Below are 19,607 nucleotides of genomic sequence, written 5' to 3'. Positions count from 1 at the left end.
GGAAATAAAGAGAAAAGCTCAGGGTCTTATAATAGTATTTACTACTTTGAAATATTCATCTCCTTTCAATAATGAAGACAATTATTCAATTAAGAACAAATAACCTAATCATTTCCATCTGTTCAAAAGCAAAATGTACAAATGAACTGAGTAATCATATTCTAAACACTCTTGGTAGAGATTTTTTCAATTGTCGAAAATTCAGAGTTTACTCATCAGTGAATGTAATGAGTTAGTATGCTGCAAGTTTACAATTATGTACTTGCTGTGATGTTATGAAGGCTATGGGATGTCTCCTCCAGATAAGCACAGTAAAACCATTGCTTTCTAGAATCTTAGGAAATATGTCATTCTGGATAACCAAGTTTTTAAGAAAGTTAAGTATTTAAAACTGGCAGCATTATCTTTCTTTTGATTAAACTCTTTCTAAACCAAATTTTAAATTTCTCTTTCTTACTAAACATGATTAATCAACTCACTGAGGCCCACACTGGGCAATTCATGGGGATAGAGATATTTTCCTCTTTTTCTAAATAGCCTCACACTTCTGACTTTCTGAGTGTTTCTGTCTTTCTGCCTATTTTCTTGCTATTAGATTCCTGGACAACACTGGTCTTTTCTTGACATGTCTACTTGTAATAAACCATCCCTTCTTCATAATACAATGTTCCTATAACATATTGGAAGTCATATGTCTGTGTTTCTCAAAATCATGTACAAATTGAGCCCACAGGTTTCAAGGAAGCAACATTCTGTTTCTTTAGTCAAAAGTATGCATAGCATCCACAAGTGCCTGGACACTGTCACATCTATTTGGTTTCATAGATCCTTAACTTTTTTTGTTTTTTTTAATATTTAATTTTTTTAAGGAACACTGAGGAGAGGCAATATTACAAAATATCACATCAGTAGAAAACAAGCAACTCTCTTGTATTTGCTGTTGGTTACAATAAATACTTACTTTGGTATGGCAGTTTTTAACTTTACTTAAAAGAGGAAGCACATTTGGTAAAGTGAATGGTTATTTCCTTTTTATTTGACAGGTCTTGTTCTATCTAGCAGTTTCAGGTTCAATACTGGATCTTAAGCAAAATTTTAGAAATAATCTTATTCCCACTGCCACTTTGAAATGGCAGAGTCAAACAGTATAGGGTCAGCTTGGGTGGCAAGCATACCCATTTCTTAGATCACTACACCTTTTTCCTACTTTCCTGATATCATGGGGAAACTTCTTGGTCAGGGTAGTATTGCGTATTGAGGGATCTGGTCACAGCCAGAAGATCTATTTTCATGTAGGGCCCTGCATTGCTCTTTATTGTGCGTGGTTACTTATTACCAAGGATTAAGCTGTAAAAGTTTTGATTATGGAAAAAAAATGTCTATTCACTACTCATGAAGCCTTGAGATCTCTTTTATAGATTACAATGAAATACTGCCAGATCAACATATGGGATATTAGACTGCAAGTTTCCAAGGTGGTAACAAAAAAGATCTAGAAAGAACAGGTTTCATCTCTGATTGCCAGTCTAAAATGTGGCTAAACTCAGAAGTAGCTGCATATGTTGCTTACGAATGTAGGTGTTTGGGGGAAGGATTAGTACATTGCCAAGTTTCATAAAAAATAGAATTTTATGACATTAACAAGCTGAGATTTGGGTTTCAGATATGTGCCATACTTCATATATTTTAATGTTTCTAATTTTTAGAGTCATCACTTACTCTTTTCCTATCTTGGTTTATCACATATAAAATGGGATGATCAAATATATCCATATGCAATCTTAATCATGGGGAACAGATGACAATTTTGAAAGCAATGATATAACCCAAGTTAAATGCTACTTGAAATAATTATAACTTCTTTATTTTTCATAGCAATATTATGAAAAAAGTTAATTGAAGAAATGGAACCTGCAAATTATACCATGGTGACAGAATTTATTCTCACTGGTCTATCCCAAACACGGGAGGTGCAACTAGTCCTATTTGTTATATTTTTATCCTTTTATTTGTTCATTCTTCCAGGGAATATTCTTATCATTTGCACCATCAGGCTTGACCCCCATCTGACTTCTCCCATGTATTTCCTGTTGGCTAATCTTGCCTTCCTTGATATTTGGTACTCCTCCATCACAGCCCCTAAAATGCTTGTAGACTTCTTTGCGGAGAGGAAGATAATTTCCTTTGGAGGATGCATCGCACAGCTCTTCTTCTTGCACTTTGTTGGGGCTTCAGAGATGTTCCTGCTCACAGTGATGGCCTTTGACCGCTATGCTGCTATCTGCCGCCCCCTCCACTATGCTACCATCATGAACCGACGTCTCTGCTGTATCCTGGTGGCTCTCTCCTGGACGGGGGGCTTCATTCATTCTATAATACAGGTGGCTCTCATTGTTCGACTTCCCTTCTGTGGCCCCAATGAGTTAGACAGTTACTTCTGTGACATCACACAGGTTGTCCGGATTGCCTGTGCCAACACCTTCCCGGAGGAGTTAGTAATGATCTTTAGTAGTGGTCTGATCTCCGTGGTGTGCTTCATTGCTCTGTTAATGTCCTATGCCTTCCTTCTGGCCATGCTCAAGAAACACTCAGGCTCAGGTGAGAGTACCAAGAGGGCCATGTCCACCTGCTATTCTCATATCACCATTGTGGTGCTAATGTTTGGACCATCCATCTACATTTATGCTCGGCCATTTGACTCTTTTTCCCTAGATAAAGTGGTGTCTGTGTTCCATACGGTAATATTCCCTTTACTTAATCCTATCATCTACACATTGCGAAACAAGGAAGTAAAGACAGCCATGAGGAAGTTGGTCAACAGGTATATTTTATGTAAAGAGAAGTGAAAGATAAATGTTATATTTTATAACCCTCTTGAGGATCATTGCCCTAAAGTAGGAAGACTTTGAAGTGGTAATAATGCTATGTTCACTTCCTTTCATCTGTGTTTTTAAAATTTCACTATGATTTTCCTCTATTCCTCTTTATAGGAAAAAAAAAAAACCCAAAGGCATTAAGATGAAAATAAATTTACTTGTACCCAACTGAAATTTCTGGCAGATCATTATCAGAATTTGAAATATAATAATGGTCTGATAAAGCACATTTTCACTAGTTGTTCATTGAATAACTACCATGGAGAGGCTCTGGCTGGGAGGAGAACGTATTGAGATATAAAAAAATAAGTAAGACCTAGGAGACATGTTCATTATAAACATGAAATAAGTGGCCAGCAAATAAATGCTTAGCTTCAAATTAGCAAGTTAAATATCGTTGTCATATTTCAATGTTAGCCCAGTGGGATGGTGCTTGGTAAATCATCTTCCTGGACCTGGAAAAACAGATTATTTGTTTGTCCTTTATCTCTTTCTCTTCCCAGAGTTAATGATGAAAACCGAGGATTCATTATGTAAGATATTTCAACTAGTATTTTAGGTGGTAGCCATTTAGTAGTATTGGTGACAGAACTTAAGATTTTATCACATTATGGAAACAATTTTTATGAATTCAGAACACAGATTAGTTTGGTTACTACATGAAATTCTTCTCATTCCAGATGATGCTTCCAACCAACTAGTGGTTTTCATAGACACTCTCTCCTTACATTCTTTAGAGTGAAAGGAACCATGGGAGGAAAGGGTTCTAAATTGACTGGGGTTGATAGACATCTAGCTGTCTAGCAACAAATAAACAGTAAGGCAAGCTAGTATAGGAGAAGTACTACATTCACATAACCCAATATCCTCAGCAATCAAATACCAATAGTTTTTAAAAAAACTATTATCTCCTTTGCCACTTTTGTATGTTTTCTGTATTTGCTAATTCTGCCTCTAATGTTAAACTTAAATTAGTAGGGTGCTGCTTTTGCTAGTATTTAAAGCAGAGTTCTTTCTCAATGGTCATTTTTCTTAGTGCACAGGGAAGGGACCTAGATACATTGATTTCCACGATCCTCTAATGAATTATCTATTAGAGATTAAATTTCTATTTCCTGACACAGAGAACTCAATTATTCACCATGTTTCAGACTGTAAAAGGTAGATTAGAGTATTTGAGTTCATAGGATATGTTTATTTGTTAAATTTAAGTTTTCAGTTTCAAAACTAGGGAGCCTTTCCACCAAAGGGCGAGAGCACATTGTGTGCATTGAGCTTTTTGGTCTTTGATTTGATTTGATGATGGAATATTACTAGACTTTGAGGGAAATAGATTCTTGTCAACGTCAGGAATGAATATATATAAATAAACGGTAAAAATAGTCTTAGAGTTACTATTTGTCTACAGAGATTTTGTTTATTAATCGAGGAGGTGATTTGTACCAGTCTTGGTGTACCTCAGGTACACAGGATGGAAAGATGGAACATAATGTTTGGGAAATTTTCCCTATGATGACCTTCTTCCATCTCCAATGCTATGTGGCTTCTCTGCTAGGAACCCAAAGACACAAATTGAAGTTATGGTTCCTGAATTTTGGATTGACTTCTTGTCACTTGGAAATGAATAAAATAGTAGACTTTTCTAATGTTTTGTAACATAGCATAAAAATGTAAAGTACAAAAGATATATATATATAATAAAAATTATGTATTATGTTTCTAGATTTTATTATATTACCTTATTGTCATTTTCCATATCAAAACCAGCAAGATTTCTATTCATTTTGTCACTTATTCATCATCTAAATAGGATTAATATTCTTAGGAAAGAGACCACTGACTTGGTATGCTCTTCAAATACCAGTATACTGCTACCACAGAGGATGTTTATTCAAAATATTGAAGTTAGGTATAAAAAAGAAAAAAGCATAAAAACAGTAGCATGATAACTAATTGCTTACTTAGAAATATTATCTGAAATTAGAAACTAATATTGGTAGAAAAGTGGAAAACTTTTTTCTAACTAGTAAGCAATAATGTAGCCTGATTCATGGAGGATGTGATTGGAATGAGGACTGGGGCAATTTCACTGGCCCACCCCACCATGGGACACTTGGCAATGCCTGGAGACATTTTTGGTGGTCACAACTAAGGATTGTTCAAATGGGGGAGGGGAGGGAAAGGAGTAAAAACAAACAAACAAAAAAACAACAACTAGGGATTGCTATTGGCAGCTTGTATAATTAAACATCGTACAAGGCACAGAACAGGCCCCCCAACTCCCGCCCTGCTCCACACCCTCACAAACTCTCTAGCTCAAAATAGCAGTTGTGCCAAAGTTGAAGAACTCTGTCAGGTTGAGAAATTCTGACACAAATTACATAATGAGCAGGGATAAGGCAGGCTTGTGTAGGAGAAGGAGGCATTAAACAGCCTCATACACAATCTTGTCACCTGCAGTACTACACTCAAATAAAGCAGTATCCTCAGAAGTCAAATATCAAATTTGCCTTGTAACTTCTTTTTCCCACATAACTCTTCTATATTTCTTCTCGGTTACTTCTAATGTCTTTTAATTTTTTTGGTTTTTTAGTCTTTTCTATTTCTACTTCCTTCCAAAACTGATGCTGAGCTTCCATTTTTAAAAGTAGCTGTATCTGGATTGAATGAATTATTTTTAGCCCAACATTGTGATTATACTTTCAATTATATACAGATTTGTGTGAGATGTTAGAACTCGAGTTGCATCCATCTTGTGTTTCTTTTTTTTTTTTTTGCTAATCTCAACATTAACAAGATGGATTTTACTATTACATCTGGTAAAAAAACAACCTTATCATCTAAGCAAAATTAAAGTTCTCCTGTTTTTTAATTATTGAAATAATATGTGTTCATTAAAAGTTAAAAATGTATGAACATATAAGGAAAAAAAACCCCAAATACCACTGGCATTGTTTTTCTCAGGGATTTGGGGGTTTCCTTTAACGAGGGTTATAAAGTCTCACCCCTGTCCCACTGGAGGCAGGCTGATTGTCCTATCATGCATTACTCCATAATGTAACCCACTGTCATTAAGTAAGTGGAGGTGGGCGTAGGGCACAAGCTACAAAATTCTTCAGACAGATAAGCGTAGCCCTCAGATTTTATATCCAGTAAAACTGGCATTTATTTAAACAAAAAAAGCTACAGATAGTTTTAAATAGACAACGAAAATCTGAGGATGTTGTTTCCAAGAACTTTTTTGAAAATTATCAGAAAACAAACTTTAGTCAACCGTGTGAAGACTAAAAACCTAAAAGTCTGGTTACTAAATACATGATACAGTAGGCCTCCCTTATTTGCAGAGGATGCATCCCAAGACCCCCAACTGATGCCTGAAACTGCAGGTACCACCAAACCCTATATATGTTATGTTTTTTCCTATACAAACATACCTATGATAAAGTTAAATTTATAAATTAGACATAGCAAGAGATTAAAAATAATAGATAATAATAAAATAGAATAACAATAACAATACACCAGCATCACTACTCTTGCACTATGGAGCAATTATTAAGTAATATAAGGTTTACTTGAACACAAGGACTGTGATACCATGACAGTTGATCGAATAACCCAGACGGACACTAAGTGACTAACGGGCAGGTAGTGTATACAATGTGGACAAAGAGATGAATCACATCCCTGGCAGGACAGAGCAGGCCAGGTCGAGATTTCATCACGCTACTCCGAATGGCATGCAATTTAAAATTTGTGAATTGTTTATTCCTGGAATTTTCTATTTTAATATTTTCTGACAGCAGTTGATCATGAGTAACTGAAACTGCAGAAAGCAAAGCTGTGGATAAAGGGGGAATTACTGTATTTAAAATAATATTAAATTTATTAAACTATATTAAACTATACACCTAAGACCAAAACTAACGTGAGGATTCGCATGGCAGAGCCATACGAAGTGTTACATGCTGCAACAATTCAGAAACCATAGAACTGCACACTGTTTCCATCCAGCAGCACATGAGACAGCTTTCCTGGATCTCTCACTAGGAACAAATACACGTTAGATAAATATCTTTTGAAATATTTTGATAAGCTGGCAAAAATCCTCAAACGTTATAGAATATTGAAAATCTAAAAATTAAATAAAATGGGGAACCCAGAGAAATAAACAGAAATCAGCTTTTACTATGAAGATATGTGTTTTGTTAAAAGCCCACAAGAGTTGGAGGTGGGGGTAGAGATGAATAGGAGACAAAGCCCAGAACTCACCCAGTGATATGTTCACCCAGTGATACAGTCCAAAACTAGCTGATGTCCCAAAGGATATAGTCTCAGCGTAGTGGTGAGATAGTTTTTTTTTAAGTCCATCACCCAGGCCGGGCGCGGTGGCTCACGCCTGTAATCCTAGCACTCTGGGAGGCCGAGGCGGGTGGATCGCTCAAGGTCAGGAGTTCGAGACCAGCCTGAGCAAGAGCGAGACCCCGTCTCTACTAAAAATAGAAAGAAATTATCTGGCCAACTAAAATATATATAGAAAAAATTAGCCGGGCATAGTGGCACATGCCTGTAGTCCCAGCTACTCGGGAGGCTGAGGCAGTAGGATCGCTTAAGCCCAGGAGTTTGAGGTTGCTGTGAGCTAGGCTGATGCCACGGCACTCACTCTAGCCAGGGCAACAAAGCGACACTCTGTCTCCAAAAAAAAAAAAAAAAAAAAAAGTCCATCACCCAAAAGACACAAAAGAGAAAAAAGGAAAATTAATGAACCACAAATGGGCTCACACATATTTTTTGATTTTGAATTTCACTATGAGCTGATAATTTCAGTTTCTGGTTCTGGATTTGTAATGCCTCCTGAAGAAGGAAACACCAATATCCTTGGGAGGATCCTGTGTTCATTTCAGTACTCAAAATATTTTACAGATAAACTTTCAGGAAATAACAGCTTACAGTCAGACATCAGTGAGCACACAAAAAAGCAAGGCTTCATGAAGGACAGCAAGAAGGACAATCGACAGAAAGATCAAAACCACAAAAGAGCTATAGAGTATAAATTAAGTAAGCTCAGTACATTTGAAGAAATAAAGAAGGGATTGAAAATATCAATAAGGATAAAGATACTATAAAATGAATAGGAAAATCATAAGAAAAACAATGAGAACTTTGGATTCAGATTAAAAATTCAATAAACGTAATTAATTATAAATCAGAAACAACCAGAGAGAGACAGTAACCTAGAATATAGAGATGAGGAAATGAACTATGCAGGGCAGAGACAAAATGAGTCAGAAAAAAAAAGTGAAAGAGATTAAGAGACATTGAAAACAAAACGAAAAGTTCTCAATATATCTCAGTTTCAAAGGAGTTGTTCTCTTTTTCTTTTTTTCCCATTTCCCACTCCTTCCCCTTCTCTCTTTCCAAATTGGGCATAAGTTAGAACAAAATATGTCTGATTGTGCATTGTATTTATTTAAAAATTATGTTTAGTACTTTAATTTTTGATGTAGAAAAAATCTTTCTCTTTAAAACAAAAACAAATCTACTAAAATTTAAATTGCATTGCTTTCTACTACGTGATTCTTAATTTTCTTCTGTTTAGTAATATATAATTAAAAATATTCATAGTTCCTTATTATAGATTTAGTGGAGCATGGGAGACACTTATTCCTAAAATGAAAACAACAAATGCCAAGAACACAGTGGGGTCTATTTAGGAGGACACCTTCTCTTGAGGAATTAGTCCGTCCTACAATAAGAAGTCTTTGTGAACATCATTTATTTTCTCCTTGCCTACCTCTTTGCCACCAGAAATATGTTGAATCTAACAACTACCTACTTGATCATATTACTTCCTTTCCCGATGAATCAGTGATTTACTATCAGTTACATACTTTTTCTCTTTTTTAATTATAATGTAAGAAATAAAATAACCTCCCTTGAATTTCTACCCTCACAGACCTAATAACATTCTATAATGTCTGCAACTGATAGAATATTGATTTTAGAACTCACAAGTGACATAGTGGCTTTTTAACTTATATATAGTTGACTATTTGTACCTAACGTATTTCCAGTCTCATTCTTTGACTGTATCTTGGCATTATAACAATTCCCATGGAAAGTGTTCTGCAGCTTTGTTAGCCTTCAAATTCCCAAAGTACATTCTCCATTGCATCACAAATTAGTTGCGTATTTCAAAGTGTAAGAGACTCCTCTGTGAGAAGAGATATTTAAGAGAAAAGGCAGAAAAAATCAGTTATAATTCCTTCCATTAGAAGAAAGTAATGTTGGCTGTGTGAGAGTAGTTTTGGATTGCGAGAGAGGTAAATATTTTTGTTATTCTTCGTATTTATAAGGGACAGAAAGAAGGAAGAAATGGAAACAGATATTGCAATTGTTCGTGTGGGAAATCTGCTGTCTTAGAATGCAAAGATCAGAATTATAGCAGAAATAGACAATGATGTGAGGTCTGAATTCAATAATACAGCAGCATCTTTTACCTGTTTTCAATAATATAGTTCTTGTTCCTCCTGATACAGAATTACTTTATTGGAAATATATAATGCCTTTATTAAAACTGCCTTAGGAATGTTAATAGTTGGTCTCAAATTTTACGTATGATATATTAACTGAAAGAAGTGAGGGGACAGGCATCACAATCAGTGCAGAAATGCCAGGCTGAGGGCTGCAGAGAAAATCTTCACCAACTTCACAATTTTGCAGACTAGCTCTAATTAGTTCCTACACTTGTTGGGATTAGTTTTCCTTTTAAAAATAGTACTACCATATACAAATCTGGAGCTTTGGTAGCTGGCTGAAGTGAAACCTCCATAAATTCTTATACTGTAATCTCTGAGATTTACACAGCAACCGTTACCCCAGGGATTAACTCCAAAGGCAGGGACTGAGGATCTATATCACTTCTCAGAAACTAAAGTTCCTTTTAACATCTACATGTTCCATGGTTTAGTTTTGGGTTAGCCAGACTTGAAGATGCTGCTTATTGTTATCATCTTCATTTCATTTGATTCTCAAATCAACACAGTAAGATAATAATACTAAAGAACTCCATCAGACTAAGGGAGATTGAGTGAATTTCCAAGTTCTTATGGTTAAAAAATTGTAGGAGGAAGAACTTAAACCCAGATAGAGAGATGCCTAAATGAGGGCTTTGTCTATGACCTTTATAACTTTGCCTAGAAATCATGGCATTAAAGAGCATTAGAGGCTAAAAATTCCATATATTTGTCTAGTGCCTTTTAGAGCTATCATTGACATTGGTATCAGCTAAATATGTAAGGATTCTCTTTTAACTTCATCCACAATTTGCAAAACATACAAAAACTAGTAATTCCATATGCCTGTGGGTTACAAACTAAATAGCACATATTAATAGATGTCACAATCTTATTTGGGGAAGTTAGTTAAACATATTTTCACTGGTAGGGTGGATTAATGAGAAATTGCTTTCGGGCATAAAGGTAAATAACTCCATTTTTATTAAGATCAGTTACAAACAGACAAAATATCTGAGAGAATGGGAAATAATTAAGTGGTCATATGAAGTACATTTTAAGGAGGATACTGTTCAAGAAAAATGATTTGGTATTGAAAGGTGAATTAAACATTTTAATCTTTAGAATAATTGGAGTGAAAGGACTTCATCTACTGTTCTCACTATTGTTTCAAAAGAAAACAGTAGTGAGGTTTCTCATAATGAATGGGAAGACAAACATTGGATCCAATAAAGGAGAAATGAATAGAGAAGACAAGAAAAGAGAGTGAAAAACATTGCAAACTAAATGAATATGGAGAAATTAAAGGAACAAAGGAGAAAAAATATAAGATAGAGAGATGGGGGAAAAGCAAAGGGGAATAGTTAGAGAACAAATATAAGAAAAAAAGAGAAAAGATAACATAAGAAAGAGAAAGAAGTCAACTCAAATATAAAAATATAACTTAAGAAAATGAAATACACATATATGAATAAAGTATAGAAATATTTTGTGAGAAGAGAGTGTAAGATAATAAAAGAAACATTTTTAAAGGAGACATGAGGAAATATAAAGAAGAAAAATGGGCGAATTAGTGCCTGTGGATGGGGATCAAGTCTCCAAACAATGGCTCCATAAGCTGCCTAACAAAAGCCTGACTCCAAGCATGATCATAGTGCAGCCTTTACATGGCATGTGTGTGTGCACTCCATCACTCTTCCGTCCTCTGTGCTGCTCCAGCACTGAAAACATCAGATGAATTTTGGTATAAGCTGAAATGAAAATGTAGGGTAGAGGTAGTGGAAAGCATTCAGATTTCTATTTCAATTTCCACCAACAGCAGTCCTTCTCTTTATATACTTAGGATAGAAAATTTGTCTGTGCAAAGATTTCTGTTTTGTTTTTTTTTTTTGCAGGGATTTCATTTTACCTTGAGGAATATGCATCTTATGACTATGTACCTTCCATCTCTGCATCCTTGATGAGCATGATGTGAGAGTCACAGGTACCACAAAGGAGCATAGAGAGGAAGGTACACAAAAGGAACAGCAGAATCAAAGATGTCTGAAGGTAGTGAGTCCGTTATGTTAAGGACTCAATAGGAGAATGGAAGTGGATGATAAGGAATGAAATACAAGGCACAGTGCAAGAACGTAAAATCTATAACCTATAACCTCAGAGATACTACAAAATTTCTTCTATGACCAAAATACATCATCAATTTTTGAGAGTGTGAAATAATCAATTGCATACTTACATGCAAGATTTACACAACTTAGGAGTAACTAGAGAAGGATTCCTGATTGACCTTTCTAACAGCAGGTTTTATGCACAGAGGAAGTGATAAATATTAAATTTAAAACATGGCTAAATGCAAAAAAAAAAAAAGATAAGAAAAAAGAAGGGAAGAAAGAAAAGAAGAAAGATGGCACCATATGTAAATTTTTATACTTTGGTTTTGCTTAGCATACAGTGTGCGTGTGTGTGTGCGTGTGCATTCATGTGCGTTTGTATACACATGTATGTGTTTATGTGATGTAAGGTACTTCTCTTAAACAATACCAATTTTAACTATATATGAAAACCTCTGTTATTAATCTATTTGAGTTAGATATACAAAAGCAGATATTTTGATGTTTCAAATAGATATGCCATTGCAAATGTTTCCTTTAATTTCTTAATTTGGGAGTTTCTTATTTCCCTCTCCTCTTTAATTCTGTCTCCCATTTCAGTTAAAATTAATGAACCTCTTTCCCTCCACTCTACACTCTATATTCTACAAAATTTTTTAAAAAATAAATGTGCTGTGTAACTGAAAGCATGTGAAATTTTGTCCTGTACCACATTGTAGTGTATAATTCTAGCTTAAGAGTCTTTAGCTTTTAAATTTGTTTTATCTCAACCACACACTATTTTCAATCATGCTCCAGCAACATTTGAGTTTTCTTTGTATATTTTGTATTCAACTATACTATATTTCTACCTAACTATAAAACTTTCAAAAATAGAAGTTCAAAGAATGGAATACACTAATATGTGTATAGAAATTCTACAATTACTGCTTTGATACCAATAAATTATTATGTACAGCCTCTAGAGTGAGCACATTCTCAATTTGGAAACCACTACCCAGATAAGCCTTGGATTTGTTTTCTCCAGAGTGACCAAGAGTCTTTCATTTAGACCAGGCTGAAGGGTTGATGTTCTATAGAAAAAATAGAAATATTTCTAGTAAGTACAGTTTTTAAAAAATTATTTAGATCAACATTTCTAAGGTATTATTTACATATAACAAATTGTACCAATTGCTGTAGAGTTCAATAGTTCAATATATTTTGGCAAATAAATAGACACGTAATAGTTATAATAAAAAGTGGAAGATTTCTGTCACCTTAAAAAGTGCTGTTATTCCTCTTTGCTGTCAATCCCATTGCATCCCCTATTCCAAAAAGCCCTGAAAACTTTGAGAACTAGGGTTAAATTTTTTCAAAGTTACAAAAAATTTCATATGCCTCATGCACATCATGAACAAATCCAGGGCAGTGGCATACCAGTGTCCCACAGGACAGAACAGTTAAATAGAAGCACAGGACTGAAGCAGGAGAAAGACTGTGGTGTCAGTCGCCACTTTTGAAATATAAAACCATAAAAGTAGAAGAGATTTTTTAGATTGTGGAGAGAGATGGTATAATATAAATGTGGCATATCTCGCTTTCAGTTCAAGAACTAGATGAAAGAGACTAGAAAAAAACTCATTATTCGCTGATGTTCTGTAGGCAGAGGAGATGGAGATTGAGAATAACACAGTGGTGACAGAATTCATCCTCCTTGGTCTCACCCAGTCTCGAGATATCCAACTCCTGGTCTTTGTGCTGATCTTACTTTTCTACCTCATCATCCTCCCTGGAAATTTTCTTATCATCCTCACCATCAGGTCAGACCCAGGGCTCACGGCTCCCCTCTATTTCTTCCTGGGCAACTTGGCCTTCCTGGATGCATCCTACTCCTTCATTGTGGCTCCCAGAATGCTGGTGGACTTCCTCTCTGAGAAGAAGGTAATCTCCTACAGAGGCTGCATCACTCAGCTCTTTTTCTTGCACTTCCTTGGAGGAGGGGAGGGATTGCTCCTTGTGGTGATGGCCTTTGACCGCTACATTGCCATCTGCAGGCCTTTGCACTATTCCTCTGTCATGAGGCCCAGAGCCTGCTATGCAATGCTCTTGGGTCTGTGGCTTGGGGGCTTTGTCCACTCCATTATCCAGGTGGCCCTCATCCTCCGCTTGCCTTTCTGTGGCCCAAACCAGCTGGATAACTTCTTCTGTGATGTTCCACAGGTCATCAAGCTGGCCTGCACTGACACTTTTGTGGTGGAGCTTTTGATGGTCTTCAACAGTGGCCTGATGACCCTTCTGTGCTTCCTGGGGCTTCTTTCCTCCTATGCAGTCATTCTCTGCCATGTTCATAGGTCAGCTTCTGAAGGGAAGAACAAGGCCATGTCCACATGCACCACTCATGTCATTATTCTTCTTCTTATGTTTGGACCTGCCATCTTCATCTACACTCGCCCGTTCAGGGCCTTACCAGCTGACAAGGTGGTTTCTTTCTTCCACACAGTGATCTTTCCGTTGATGAACCCTGTGATTTACACCCTTCGAAACCAGGAAGTGAAAACTTCCATGAAGAGGTTATTGAGTCGGCATGTGGTCTGTTGAATGGATTTTATAATGACAAATTGAGAAGCGAGAATTCTGGCTGGATTCATTCATTCATTTAACAAATACCGTTTTTCATTGAGTACCTCTCATTATTCAGGTACTATTGCAGGCAATGTAGGAAGATTTATGCATAATGAGAGGTTAATCTTTTACATTTAAAGAGTATAAAAGAAATCCTAGAGTGGTTGGGATATACTGAGTAAGTGAGAGAGATTAGAGGGTTAAATTTTTTGTATCTGTATGATCGGATCACTAAGGTCTTTTAGGATGAGATAAGGGTCTATTATATTTCAATTACAGTAAAATATATTTTAATATTTTAAGTAAGGGAGTGGCTAATCTATAATTTTTTCTTCTGTGGATTAGAGCAACATCATCAAAATTCTAGGCAGAGATTAATAAACTGTAAAACATCAAAAGCCAAATGTTACATTGCAAGTATATTTTGAAAAAGTCTGTCTGTCTGTCTGTCTCTCTCTCTCTCTCTCCACACACACACACACACACACTCCCCAAAACACTTTGGTAGACGAATAAGAGAGTGAGCTGACTGGTTTCATGGAAAAATGTCATAAAATTATTTCACTGGATTTCTTCTCAGACCTTCATGATTATTATTAGATACTTAGTATTGCAGATTGTGTTGTAGATTACATAAATCACTCAAGTTATTTTACACATGGTAAGTTTAGTGTGAGAAACTAGGTACTTGTAAAATCTTTTCAAGGGTAGAAGACCATTCTCTATACTCGGAATCCCAAAATGATTGCTAGAAAAACATTGTAGAACTAACCTGCTGCATGACCTGTCCCTGCAATAGCCAGAAGACTGGGAGGACCCAAAGTAACTTTCCCAGGTCTTGACTCAAGGAACACATACGTTAGCCATGTCTGGGATGAGGCAAATGATAGACAGTGACTCTCATATTATTGTTTCTCTCTACAATTACTTTTCTTTCAAAATTCAAGTTTTACATGAGTATATTTGACAGAATATGGAATGCTAGTTGCAGAGATTCCAGCCAAATCTGTTTGTGTGTTGACAGTATCTTCAGAAAACAAAACAAAATAATGAGAAAGTGGTGGTAAAATATAGGATAAAAGTTTTACAATCTTGGAGGTGAGAAAGGTCTGTGACATAGGAACTAGAGAATGGAAAGAAAATCACAGTTATATTTGACATATAAAAATTATCAAAACACATGTGCAGGCAAAAGGGAGAAAAGTGCTGAAAATACACCTATTAAATATGTTTGTGCAGATTATTTTCTGCACAATTATAGGTTTGAACTAAAATTGAATTAAATGTTGTCTCTTTACCCTAGAATTGTACAAGAGAGCATCCATGCATAAAAACTAAAATAAAAAGTTATTAACCAAGGAAATTGTACTTGTAAATGTGAAATTTACATAACAGGTTATTTAACTTAATACATAAATAATTTTCATAAATAAATATTAAATAATTACATATCAGAAGGAAATATAAGCAATGGCGTCTAACAGGCAATTAACAAAGGAAAGATGGAAAGGTTTATAAATATAAAAGTAGCTTTATCCTCAAAAATAGAGCACATGAATAAAAACCACTGATTCTGGTTAGCATTTAGAAGAATGTTGCTTATGTCCTATCAACAAAATAAAAATTACTCTTTTCTAGGAGGCTATCGAAAGAGCAGAAGAAGCAATGAAGCCTTATTCTGTTGAGACTAGAAAGGGCAAGGTTTTTTATAGGTGAGCAGAGATGTATTTGGCAGCTTCTCTGCCTGTGTGCAAGTGCCTTGTTTGACGTGGGCAGGTGGAGGAGGGATTGTAACACAGAGTGGGATATTTTGTAGAGATGAGGGAAAAAAAACTGAGCTTTGAATGATACATGGAATGTAGACAGATTAGAATCTGCAAAAGCTCCAAAGGAAAAACAAATACTTCACTTTTAGAAATCTCTTCCCTCCTCTCTCCATTAATACCTATATCAACAATTTTCCCAGAAAAGGAGCAGTGAAGGAAGAAATGAAGGTCAGAGGGAATTTTCACAGTCTTAGCTGTTATTGCAATGCTTGGATGTTAATGGATACAGAGTTGAATTCAAAGGGAAAGAAAACTGTCTAAATTGTGACTCAATATTCTAGCTCAACCCTTCTAGCTCAAATATGGGCAAGATAAACATAATCAGTTCCCTAGTGACAGTGATGCCAGATGTTGAGGTTTAGACTAACCAAAGATAATACAATCTAATTAAAGATAACTACAAGCCCTAACTGAAGTGGACCTTTGGAGAAATCTGAATGATTAGGTCCTTATTTTAACTTCTAGATAGAGTAAAAGAATTTAACTCACTGAAAAATTAAACAAAATAAAATTAAATAGTATTCTGTCTCTTTCACTGAACTTTTTATACAAAGTATTAAGGGTGTGAAAAAAAACCAGAAGCCATGACAAAAAAATTTAGGGAAAGAAAAACCAAAAAAGAGTAGTAGTAATACAAAATAAGAATTGAGTCATCTAAAAACATTATCAGGCAAGAACTTTAGAAAACTATTATGAATATACTGAATAAGTGACACATATAAATTGATAAGATAAGACTACTAGGAGACAGAACAAACTAAATATAATGGATATTCTAGAACTGAAGTAACAATATTTAAAATCAGAAGAAATTACTTAGATGAACTGAACAGCATTTTGGACACTGGTAATAAAATGACTAATGAGTGTGAAGATAAGTCCAGAGAAATAACCAAATAAAGGACAGAGAGAGAGAGAAAATATTTCAAAATATGAACAGTGTAAATATTCTTTGGAGAACTATCAAATAGTTAAATATATATGTAATTGGAATTCCACAAAAAGAGGTGAGAATGTCCATTGTATCTTTATTTTTAAAGTTTATTTTCACTGAATATAGAATTCTAGCATGAAAGTTTTTTTCTTCAAGAACTTTGAAAATGCAATTTCACTATGGTTTCCGTTGTTTCTAACTTTTGTCAGCCATCATTTTTATTGTAGTTCCTCTGATCTGTCTTTTTGCTTCATCTGATCTTAAAATTATTTTTTCATCTTTCCTTAGTGCCTGTTACATTACTACAACTGTATCTGTGGTATTACTTGCATTTACATTGCTGGTATGGATATGTGGGTTGATGTTGTTTTTATGAAATGTTGGAAATCCTTGGCAGGTATTTCTTTAGACATTTCTCTGTCCCATTCTCTCTCTCCTCTTTTTATGGAATTCCAGTGTTATTGTGTCTGTACCACATTGTCTGTAGCCATTTATCACAATAGCTAAGATATGGAAGCAACCAAAGTGTCCACTGATGGATTAATGGCTAACGACAATGTAGTACAGACACAATAACATATTATCGAGCCATAAAAAAGAAGAAAATCTTGACATTAGTGACAATATAGATGAATCTAGAAGACATTATGTTAATTCTTTTTTCCTTTCTAAAGTATATGTACTTCATTTCTTCTGTATAAAAATCAAAAATTAATTTAAAACTCCATGAGTAACAAAATACCAAATTTTAAACAAAGGCAGGATTGGTAACTGCCATGTCGAACCATATTGGAACCTGAGGCAACAGGAAGAATAAATAATATTGATGATATCTTTTTTGAAAAATTTCATAGTCTATTCGTATTTTTTGCCTCATCCTGGCTTTTCTTTCTTTCTCGATATATTTCAGTGTTCTCTAATAATTTATTTAATTTTTTTTCTGTTTTTGAATTATATTATAAGATGGAATTCAACTTCTCCCAACGTTCTATTTACTTCTGAACTTATAAGTATGCTTCCAAATAGGAAGGGTTCTATTTTATTCACTGATAGGATTGGGTTTTAGAACTCGGGATTAACCCAGTGTGGTATTATGTGGTATATGCTTTATGTAAAAATTAGTCGTTACAAAGCTCTGGTATTTTCCTTTGCCAAATTCAGTTGATAGCTAATATAGTTAATCTAATAACTCCCTTTGGAAGCATTCAGTGATTGTGGTAGTCTTCAAATCCCAAAAGCACTTTCTCCAATACAACATAAAGAGAGTAGTTTTCATAATCTGAAGTTCCCTATGTGATGACAAATATTTATAAACAATGGCAATGGTCAGTTACCCTCTCATCAAGAAGGAGAGGATGGCTACTTTGTGCAAATAGCATAAAATCCCTGGATCTCAAATTTCTGGAGTATCTTCATATTTACAAGAAACAAGAAAAAGGGGAAAATAGAAAAATATTGCAACTATTCTACAGGTTCATCTGTTACCTTGGATTGCAGGGGAAAAGAGGTCAGAGTACCTGCAGGAATAGCCAAAGGTTAAGGTCTAAGTTCAGCACTGGAGCACTAGCTATCATCTCCTCCAATAGCTCTCCATCTGCTTTTGGTTCTTGGAATTGCTTTCATGGCAGACAAAGCCTTTAATTCCATTATCATAGAAAAGTGAATTATCCATCTCCTTGGGTGAGTTGACATCTGGTGTTATAAACCAAGGATCATACAAATGACCACTATGTATTACTTTCCTTGTAAAGTACAGGGGAAAAAAAGGAATATGAAGACAGGCCAGGCTTAGGGCTCCAGAGAAAAACTTAACAGATTTTATGATTTTGCAGAAGATAAGTCCTTGACCTCTTCATTTCCACACTCAGCAGGTATGAGAGTTTCTTCTGTTACCTATGTTTCTCTCATTCATCCTTAGGGCTTTGAGAGAAAGAATATTGTGAAACTGAGAAAAGCTTGATATATAAACCACTGGCTCTACAGGCAATTTTATATGATGGCTTGACTGAACCTCCACAATCTAGTCTATTACTCAGATTTATGCAGCTATGGTCACCTCAGGGTTTACCCAAAGACACTGACAAAAGATCTAGTGGCATTGTGTCCATTCAGTAGAGCTACCTCCTAAGATCTAAATATTGTCAGGGTTGACTTTGGTTTAAGCATACTTAAATGAATTACACATTAATACCATCATTACCTCATTTGATCTTCATGTTACCCCCGTCAGATTAAAATAGCTAACACATTATTCTATTTGATAGATGAAAACTCAGGCTTCTGAAAGCTAAGTGACTTTCTCAGAATCACACTATAAGTGAATTGCCAGTGCAAGGCATGAGAGTCAGATAAATGATTTCCAAACCAGGGATCTCTCTATGTTATTACACAACTTGAAAAGCTGGCATTTAAAGGGAATTTAGAAGTCATTTAATGTGAACACTCCATTTTATTGATGAAGGCATTTTCTGGCTGAGTATTATAAACTTGGTAGTGCTTTATGCATCCATCATCAGCATCAGTATAAATTAAATATTTGATTATGTTCTTCAGTCTGATTCACACATTTTTAGGACATGTAAAACTTATTATTCTATACTTAAATAACTTAAAAACTTCAATCAGTATGGTGACAGACATTACACTTCTGTTTTTGGAATCTTTGTTAAATACATTCATTCCATGAGAATTGTTAATGGAAAAAGATCCAAGTTCTGTAAAATAATTTAAAGAAGTTTATT

At 35.1% G+C, this 19,607-nt stretch overlaps 2 protein-coding genes across 2 annotated transcripts; both read left to right on the top strand.

The window, feature by feature from the left end:
- Positions 1–1,805: 1,805 nt before the first annotated feature.
- Positions 1,806–2,890, top strand: LOC138377533 (olfactory receptor 4M1). The gene has a single exon (XM_069462555.1). It carries the CDS (start codon positions 1,905–1,907, stop codon positions 2,844–2,846), a length of 942 nt encoding a protein of 313 aa, XP_069318656.1. The 5' UTR covers positions 1,806–1,904; the 3' UTR covers positions 2,847–2,890.
- Positions 2,891–13,155: 10,265 nt separating this feature from the next.
- Positions 13,156–14,082, top strand: LOC138377526 (olfactory receptor 4N4C). Its single transcript, XM_069462542.1, has one exon. It carries the CDS (start codon positions 13,156–13,158, stop codon positions 14,080–14,082), a length of 927 nt encoding a protein of 308 aa, XP_069318643.1.
- The last annotated feature ends 5,525 nt before the right edge of the window (positions 14,083–19,607 follow it).

This window comes from Eulemur rufifrons, chromosome 2 (assembly GCF_041146395.1).
Source record: "Eulemur rufifrons isolate Redbay chromosome 2, OSU_ERuf_1, whole genome shotgun sequence".
NCBI lineage: Eukaryota > Metazoa > Chordata > Mammalia > Primates > Lemuridae > Eulemur > Eulemur rufifrons.
The sequence above is the reverse complement of the archived record's forward strand: the minus strand, read 5'-3'. Positions and strand labels throughout refer to the sequence as shown.

What these genes read in the sequence shown, in the direction of transcription:
- LOC138377533 (XM_069462555.1), top strand. Translation starts at nt 1,905, where the DNA reads ATGGAACCTGCAAATTATACCATGGTGACAGAATTTATTCTCACTGGT.
- LOC138377526 (XM_069462542.1), top strand. Translation starts at nt 13,156, where the DNA reads ATGGAGATTGAGAATAACACAGTGGTGACAGAATTCATCCTCCTTGGT.